This window comes from Trachurus trachurus, assembly GCF_905171665.1.
Source record: "Trachurus trachurus genome assembly, chromosome: 8".
NCBI classification, from domain to species: domain Eukaryota; kingdom Metazoa; phylum Chordata; class Actinopteri; order Carangiformes; family Carangidae; genus Trachurus; species Trachurus trachurus.
In genome coordinates this window covers 26,232,533-26,241,581 of record NC_139905.1, presented here as the reverse complement: position 1 = coordinate 26,241,581, position 9,049 = coordinate 26,232,533, and the positions used below count along the sequence as shown (strand labels likewise).

The 9,049-nt window shown below is 40.1% G+C and overlaps 1 protein-coding gene across 1 annotated transcript in view; it reads right to left on the bottom strand.

Moving 5' to 3' along the window:
• Positions 1-1,611: 1,611 nt before the first annotated feature.
• The window catches only part of hdac5 (histone deacetylase 5), a 48,511-nt gene continuing 41,073 nt past the window's right edge, over positions 1,612-9,049 (bottom strand). Inside the window, exons 25-28 of the mRNA XM_083977447.1 lie at positions 8,781-8,914; positions 6,577-6,658; positions 6,264-6,444; positions 1,612-3,990 (exon numbers count right to left, since the gene is read on the bottom strand). Coding sequence (XP_083833573.1) covers positions 3,951-3,990; positions 6,264-6,444; positions 6,577-6,658; positions 8,781-8,914 — 437 coding nt within the window. The 3' untranslated portion in view covers positions 1,612-3,950. The remainder of the gene's footprint in view (positions 3,991-6,263; positions 6,445-6,576; positions 6,659-8,780; positions 8,915-9,049) is intronic.

Sequence of the window (9,049 nt, the reverse complement as noted above, 5' to 3'; positions counted from 1 at the left end):
GATACTGTATCCACACACCGTCATCTCTCTCCCTCCCTCCCTCCTTCTCTACCTGTTGCGGTCATGTCGTATTGCTTGGAACAGATGAGACCCTGAGGCAGCAGCAGCAGCAGCGTCGGCTACAACACCTGCTACGCTGCACAGGGCCTCAGGACTGGGAGTTTAAAGTGAGGTTGGAGTTACGTCACATAGTAGTGTTTCCTAGAGATGTGTGTGGATAATAAGGTGTGGTCCACTTCTGAGGCTGCTTTGTGTCCACTTAGGGGGGGGTGTATCTTCAGTGAGCAAGGAGAGAAGTTGCTTGCGCTTCCGGTCTCTAAAACTGTGAAAAGTGAAAACAGGTTCCTGAAAAAGTTGAGCTGTGCTTTAAGATTTAAGCCAAAAAATATGTAACCAAAAAAAAAAAAGCTCTGAAAAGAGGGAAGCTGGATGTTGGAGGTGGCACATGAACACCACGACCTCCTGTATATACAATGCTAACCAGCCGGCGCTGCAGCCGCTAGCACGTCAGAGACACAGTACAAAGTTTTCATATTTTTCGTGAGCTTGAACAAAGTTTCCAACATCATGTTCACCCATTTAAAAAAAAACCTTAAAGAACATTTAAAGTGTTTTTTTTTTTTTTTAAACATTCGTTAGAAAAATCCTTTTCACTGTAACAATTTCACTGACGGAACCGAACGCTTTTTATAAACACCTTTTGTTTCAATCGTTGGACGTAGCGTTAGCGTAAAGTGAAGTGTTTCTGTAGATGGCACCGGAGCAATGAGACCTCGATGGGTAGCCTACTGTTAGCTTTTTGATTAACACTGGTTTAACCTTTTGACCTTGTGTAAGCAATGCTGGTGTGTGGATTTTTTTTTCTTTTTACATATAAAACAAATATGCAGTCCTGTATTGCCTTGTTTCCTCACTCAGACATATCAGTCACAGAGTGGCTCGTCAGTCCTGATCCAGGACCAGCGTACAGTCTGGATCTGTTAAGAGTAAGAGCACTGAGAATATGAAGCTAGCTTTTTATGCATCTCCTCAGTGTGAAGTAGTCAGTCTAATCAGAGTGTGTGGCTCCTTCTCCACACATTATTTTGTAGACAGACTTGAGGGCGTTACTCAAGAAAGCAGTTTCATTAAAAACTTGTGTGTTTTCTACTCCAGAAACTGACATTTAAAATAACTTTGTCTAATTTAGTCACAGTGTTAACTCTAGTAGATGATATCCAATCCTGAGTCAGCAGATCTCTGTCCTTACTGTACATTGACATATCACACATTGTGGATTCATCCTCATGAAACTAATTACAGCAGTTAAACCATCAGTGAGTGGGCTGAGCTGATTAAAATGCAATTGTGTGCAACTTATTAAGACTTCATTTTCTCCAACTCACTGCTGCTGCTGTAGTTGTTTACAGGTGGCATCAACGTGCATACTGTAGTAACACAACAAGTTGTAAGACTGACATATATTTACATTGTTTTGTCATGTAATTATTATAAAAAATATAAATTACAGTTGTTTTGGATGGTTGCTTATGTGCACCACATGTAGGCCTACTATGCCCTGTGTGTACCCTACACTAAATGCATGTTGTGAATGCACTCGTGCAGGACAAATAAAGTTTATCTTAATTATTATAAAAAATATCAATTACAGTTGTTTTTGGATCAAAAACTGTTATCAACAAAGCTGAACAGCCTTAACATTAGCTGTTATTAGCCTGGCACCAGTCTCTGGGTGCGTCTTGACCATTTTTGCGTTTACATGGCTGTCTCTAAGTTTAATGAAGGTAAATTGTCTTATTTTTGTTGCCTCACATGTACAGTATACTGACATTTGATGATCCACATTTTTAAACAGTTTGTACGTGCTGCTCAGTGACTGAAATGTCTGAAGTTACAGGAGCTATAGCGATCCAGAACTGTGATATGTGGTACGACGTTTAGGGCTAATGAATATCATGAGCCGTGGAGGGGCTAGCTAACTCCCTGTTGGACTACAAAAAAAAAAAAATTGCACCATCGATGGACCAACTTATTCACCCAGTCGTGACCTTTGACCTTAATGACCCCCTGTGCTGTCTGCCTGTGGAGGGCAGCACCGTCTGAGGAGCTGGAGGTCGCCGTTCTCCTCCCGACAACCGCCAACGACGACAACCGCCATCACCATGACAACAACATCCAGCCATCCTCAACATCTGAAAACTAACTGGACGACATCAGTGCTTACTCCCTGTCAAACAGCTGAACCTCTAAAACATCAACTCTCCAAATATAATATAGTCATAAATCCAATCTGTTTGGATAAATCACTGTTTACATAAATATATATAGCCGTGTGTGTGTGTGTGTGTATCTGTGTATGTGTGTAATATGTATGTAAATGTGTGTGTATCTGTGAATATATATAATATTATTTTTGCTTTTTTTATACAAAAAGAGAAAGTATTTTGTTATTTATACATATATGTATGTACAGATATAGAAAAGTGACCACACTGAGTCTGCTGTGACGTAACCGTGGGCAACAAGACAGGACAGTATTTACACCAAACAGATATTACAATTCAAAAAAACAAAAAACAAAAAAAAAACATGGTGGTCACTGTGGCTTTTCAAAAGACGGGCCACAATTGCCTTTAGAGAAGAGGGAGGCGGGGCTCAGGTCACATGACTCAATTCAAACGAGTGAAAGAGAGAGAGAGTGCTGACAGTGAAGTGAAGCTCCATTGATTATTACTGTGTGTGTGTGTGTGTGTGTGTAAAACACTGAATACTGCTGAAACTGAGCTGATCCTGAGACACTTTCACCAGAGTCCATAAAAAGTCTGATTGAATATTATTACTGATATTACCTTTAATATTCAACGGAGAGTTTTATTGGATGTTTCTAGTGTGTACTGATGGCTTTGGAGGCTTTTATTCCCTCAGTAAAATACAAATAATAGTAAAAAAAAAATCCATTGGGAATATATTGTTAGGTTTGAAAGAGAATACAGATCTAATACATTTTTTAAATATTATTTACATCAACTCTCATGATTCTCTCTCCCTGTCTCTCTTAAAGTTGCTAAAGAGTGAGATAAGAACAAATTAAGGCATCCAGATGAAGAAACAAAGACCCAAAAATGAAGTGACAGACTGACACAACAGCAGTGTGTGTGTGTGTGTGTGTGTGTGTGTATGTATGTTCGTAGGTGAGTTGGTGCGTGTCAGTGTGTTTCTTCAGTCCTGATTGGCTGGTTGTTTTTTTTTCTGAGGTGCTGCGGCGGTGGTGTTCTGTGGTTTCTGGTTTGATGGTTTCATTTTTTGTTGTGGACATAAAAAGGCACCTAGTTCCTCCTCCTCCTTTGCTCATTAAGAAAAAAAAAGTGTTATTCCAACTCCCTTGTCTGCTCAGCCCGTCCCTCCGCCGCACCGGCAAGACTCACGAGAAGACAAGTCGTCCACTCGGAGCCTGATGTGTTTTTGTTTTATGTTTTTTACGGCGATTCTGGGCGAAAGGTTTCCCCACGGTCGTCATGGTCCTTCGCTGGAGACAGAGGAGTCGCGGGATGAAATAAAAAAAGACAAAAGAATGACTGAAGGGTGGAGGGGAGAGATTCAGTGGTGCTGTGTACAGGTGGTGAAGTGTACAGGTTACAAGAGGTGTATCCTTGCTGACGCTCCCCTCCTCTGGTTTCCATGGAGATGCTAACAAGTCGTCTGCTCCTCCTTTGGGCTGATGAACCAAAAAAAAATGTCCAAAGTTTTTTTTCACAGCCCCGTCGTCCTTCTCCCGACCTCCGTAATGTCCTCGCCCTCGGGCCGGTGGGAGCTCTGCTCAGCGGCACAGTTCCACCTCGTGTGCATGCACCAACACATACTCCATGGAGGAAGAAGAAAAGGAAGATGAAGAGGAGGTGCTAGAAGGAGGTGAATGTGTTTTTTTTGTGTGCTTCTTGTTTAAACTCCTCCTACAATACAGGCTCTTCTTCCATCGGCTCCTCTGTGGACCTGTGGACAGTTTGACATCATTCATCACATGTAGAAATATAGACAAAAGCTAATTCAAAAACTAAAGCCAAAATAAATGTAGGTAAATTGCTAAATACATTTAGCTGTAAAACAGTTACATGTAAGAAATGTATGGCAATTAATCATAAAATCACCCTATAGCTATGTCACCAGAGAATAAGGAATCATGTTAATTTGAAAAAAAGTAAATCCAGTTAGAATATCTGCATTTAAAAATGTATTTGCAGCTCTGTTTGTACTTGTTTTTTCCTGATAAGCTTCCTGTATTTTACTGTGTATATATTGATTTTTTTTCCTTATCTGTTTTGTTTTGTATATTATACTGCTCGTCTGCACTGTAAATGAGGCCTGGCCCTGGTCTACTCACAATTCTAAATAAAGGTAACTAAACTAAACTAAACTAAACTAAACTAAACTGAACTGAACTGAACTAAATTAAACTAAACTAAACTAAACTACAACACTACACTACACTTAACTAAACTACAGTAAGCTAAATTAAATTAAACTAAACTAAACTAAACCACACTACACTACACTACACTACACCAAACTAAACTAAAATAAACTAAACTAAACTAAACTAAGCTAAGCTAAATTAAAGCAGATATCAGTGGAATGTTTTTGTTAATATAAGTCCTAAATAGTCCTATTTTCCGTCAGCAATCACTTACATGAAGTATTTCAGCCTAAACACGAGTCTCTCCGTCACTCTGCTCTGCTGTAACCCGAGGAGAAAATTTTCCTTGTGGGATACAAGTGTTATCCAATGAGGAGAGAGAACGGCATGAAGGGCTGTGTGTGCAGCCAAGGGATGCGCGTGAATGTGGTGACGTAGCACGAGGACCAATTGATGCCTGACAAGGGCGGGGGCTGCTAACTCATGGTGCGTTCAAAGAAACTCGTACTTTGTGTTTTTCCTTCCTGTGAAGTCATACCAGTTCGATCTGGTACGAGTTCACGGGTCGGAAGTTACGAGTGGCCGTTATAGGGAACTTTCACAGACAACAGGATGGTAAAAACACGAGCTACGGGTTACCTGGAACGCTACCAAGTCGTAGTTGTGACTTGAAGCTGTAACTTACGGTTTCAAAAGCCTGCCTTGAACGCAGCATTAGCCGAAACGGCCGTGAAGCTGATATCTGCTTTAAACTAAACTAAACTAAACTAAGCTAAACTACTGTAAACTTAACTATTTCAGCATCCAGGATGCCAGTTCCCATTGAGCTGCAACTACAAGCATTGTGGATTATGTCAGACGTTACTAAAAGACCTCACTATGACTCACAAACATCTTGACAAAAGCAAAAATAAAACCAGGATCTGCATAGGAGATGTGTTTGAAAGATGGAGACGGCTGAAAGCGGAAAAGAACCTGAGGACAGATGTCGGAGTGGCTCATTTTCTCCTGGACACACACCTAGCTTTTTGCATAATATTCCTTTTTCTCAGTGCAAGTACACTGTAATTTTATCCATTATTTAAAAAGGTAGGGGTGTGACGATCTCACTCATCTCACAAGACGAGATGAGACATGACATTGGGTTCACGATAACGAGACGAGATTTTAAATTTTTTAATGTGCTGCAATATTTTGAATTTGGCCACATTCTTACATCCAGCTCCTTTGACTAAACTTTCCATCTAAAGCATCAGCGGTCCTGTCTTCAGCTGTTTGTAAATTGCCTCTTCTTTCTGTTAAATGTGGTTCGACAAGAGCATCAGGCATTGTTGACCATGTCTTATTTTCAAAAATAAGCAAGAACTAAAACCAATAAACAGCTCCAAAATATAATAGATGTAATGAGGGAATTTAAACACCTCAGTATAATGTTATAAATACAAACTGTAGACAGTTCAGAAAAGCTCTTTAAAGTCCTGCTGATATGCTGATGCCTTTAATTGATCCATCAGAGGGTGTTTTTTTTGCTCTGGACTCTTATATATACTCTATATATATATATATAATGATTATAATCCCAAAGACGCCCTGCAGGAAGGTACTATTTTAGTTTATATTACCCAGCCCTGAAATAGACAAAATACATTGTGGTAGATAAATACGCACAGCGCTTCATGCTGTGATAAATGCAACTGTGCTGGTTGCTGTGTGCTGTTGTCATGGTTAGGAGCCATTGTTAGACACTGCACGTGGGCTTTTATTGTACCTCTATTCTGCGTGTATCTGTACACAGTCTTCTTCATAATGGGATGTTATGTAATGTTATCACAGAGTCATCACAGCCGCTGACCTGCTGGTTTCTGAGTTGTCGGGAACGGAGCCCGGCTGCTCCACATCCACACTCAGGGAGGCCATGGCGCTGACTGTGTCTGCCTCGTCCTTCTCCGATTGGCCCTTAGCACCGAGGGGGCTGTCCAATAACGAGTGGCCGCTTGTCTGGGACAAATTCTGGAGACAAGACCAGTGTTTACCTGTGGGGACAGAGAGAGAGAGACGTACACAGGATCAGACATGCTGTACAACTTACTGTGCATTCTTACTGTATGCATGTGAGTGTGTGTGAGTGTGTGTGTGTGTGTGTGTTGGTGGGGAGAGAGTCTCACTCTGGATCTCTATTACTCTCTCCAGTGAGGCGCAGGCTTTTGGACACGGCTTCTCCTGAGGCCACTGATACACTGAGTCGCACTGAGGAGGACAGAGAGTGTGTGTTAATGTATGAAATCAACTGATAACAAAAAACACACATTAATCCGCTACGTCAGCCTAGCTTAGCATTATAGAGTATGGCCATTCAAACCTTAGATTCATTTGGTTTTACAGTTAATCATCATTTAATCACCTGATGAAAGACTTTTCATTCAATTTCAAATCATCAGTCATCATCACGCTAACAAGTTCAGTTTAACCGCGTACCTTATGAACACAGTTGTGTGTTTTCCATTGTGAGACTTACACAGTTGACTTAACTAGTCAGCAAAGTGCTGACTTGTGGTTATATTGTTGACAGAAAGTAAAAGTTAAGGGACTCTGAGCAGCTTTCATTTAATCTAGTCATTTCATGTATCAGTATCAGTGCAGGTAAAGTTTTAATGAATGAAATCTTAAAGTTTGAATGGCAAGGCTGTTGCACACTGTTTCTTTATGTCTGCCTCCTCAATCCTGACTTCAGCTCTTAGACGTGAGCGGGGTTAAGAGATGATGTTCATTTGAAGCTTGTTGGAAACTAGTGATTGCAGTTCTGTGTGAGAGCAACTTCCTTCTGCTTGCTACCAATAATAAGACCAAAGAAATGATGTATGGTTTTTTGATCTCTGACTGTTCAGACTAAAGGCCAGATTACAGTACTGAACATTACTGAACACTGAAAAGGCAGTGTTGTAAAATTGGCACAGAAAATGGCACCATGCACTTCATGCCCAAGACAAATTTCCATAAATGGGATAATAAAGTGCATTTATCTTATCTTAGTATTTGAACAAATTTCCCAAAATGTTGAACTATTCCTTTAAAATTCAAATGGTGGGGCAGTGGGCCCCAGTTGGAATCCTGCATCGGGCAGCCCTTTACTGCATGTCATTCCCCCTTGTAGTGCCACATTATGTAATAATGTAATACATTTTCACCTCGTTATGTAGTAGCACCACATTTTGTAATAATCTGCCACTGTTTGTAAAAAATTCTTGAACGCAGTATGTAATAAATTTTGCTGCATTTTGTAATAAGTTGTTACATAATGCAACAAATTATTACAAAATGCGGGTTTTGCACTTTTTTAAAAATTAAAATAAAAAATGTAATAATTCAGTGCATTATGTAACAACTTATTACAAAATGCAGCAAGGTTTATTACATATTGCGTTCAAGAATTTAATTACAAAATGTGGCAGATTAATTATTATTACTATTATTATCATTTATTTATTACATCATGATTTACATTTCTTTTACATTATTACATAATGTGGCGCTCCACCCCTCTCTCTGCCTCCCAATTTCCTGTCTCTCTCAACTATACTGTCAAATAAAGGCAAAAAAGCCCCAAAATATACTTATATAAACATAAGTATATATATAAAACTAATAACTAACTAAACTAAATTAGGGCTGGGCGATATAAAGATATTATATCGTATTGTGATATCAGACTAGATATCGTCTTAGATTTTGGATATCGTTATATCGTGATACGACCTCTTTTCCTTGTTTTCAAGGCTGCATTACAGTAAATTATGTAGGCCGGTGCATATTCTCATTTGCCCAGGTCATAGTATTTCAAAGTTATAATAACTAAGTCCAGTTGCTTTCCATTTAACCTCCTTTGAAAAAGGAAAGGAAATGATGTACTTACCAGCCTCTTCTATTATTTGTCTTTACCCACTTAGTCCTGATAACCTCATTACTGACGATTAGTTTTGAAAAATCTAATTTTGTTAATATTTTGTGAATGCACCAGTAGTCATCCCTTGCAATATCGAGGTATTTATCGAGGTTAAAAATATTATGATATTTGATTATGCCCCTGTTTCCCACCTGTACTATAAAATCGCCACATTTGCACCATTTGAGAATTTAGCCTACAAGATGTAATTTTGGAGAAAATGTGTATATTGCGATAAATATCGTGTATTCTGGGATAGCCTAAAAATATCAAGATATTATTTATAAGCCATATCACCCAGCCCTAACTCAAATGGGTTAGAGTCACGTCACATCAGCACAGAGCTGTGAGACGGTGGGCGACACCTCCAGCACTGAATGTTTGGAATGAAAACAGGAGTAAGAATGGATGGTAATCTGGCTGTCTCACCGGGTCTCCAAGAAGCGCCGACACACAGGCCTCCGACGCGTCACAAATGGCGGTGAGGTCGTGACCGCCTTCCAGCGCCATAACAACCCGCCCACCCGCCAGACCCATCAGCAGCTGCGTTAGCTGACCGAAGCCTGCCAGGCACACACACACCAGAAACCATGATTACAACCTTATTCTCCCATCATGTACCGCTGTTGAGACGGCGATCAAAAAGCACCCACCCACCCGCCCCCTGTCAGGTCGCTACGGTAACCGGAGCGGTACTC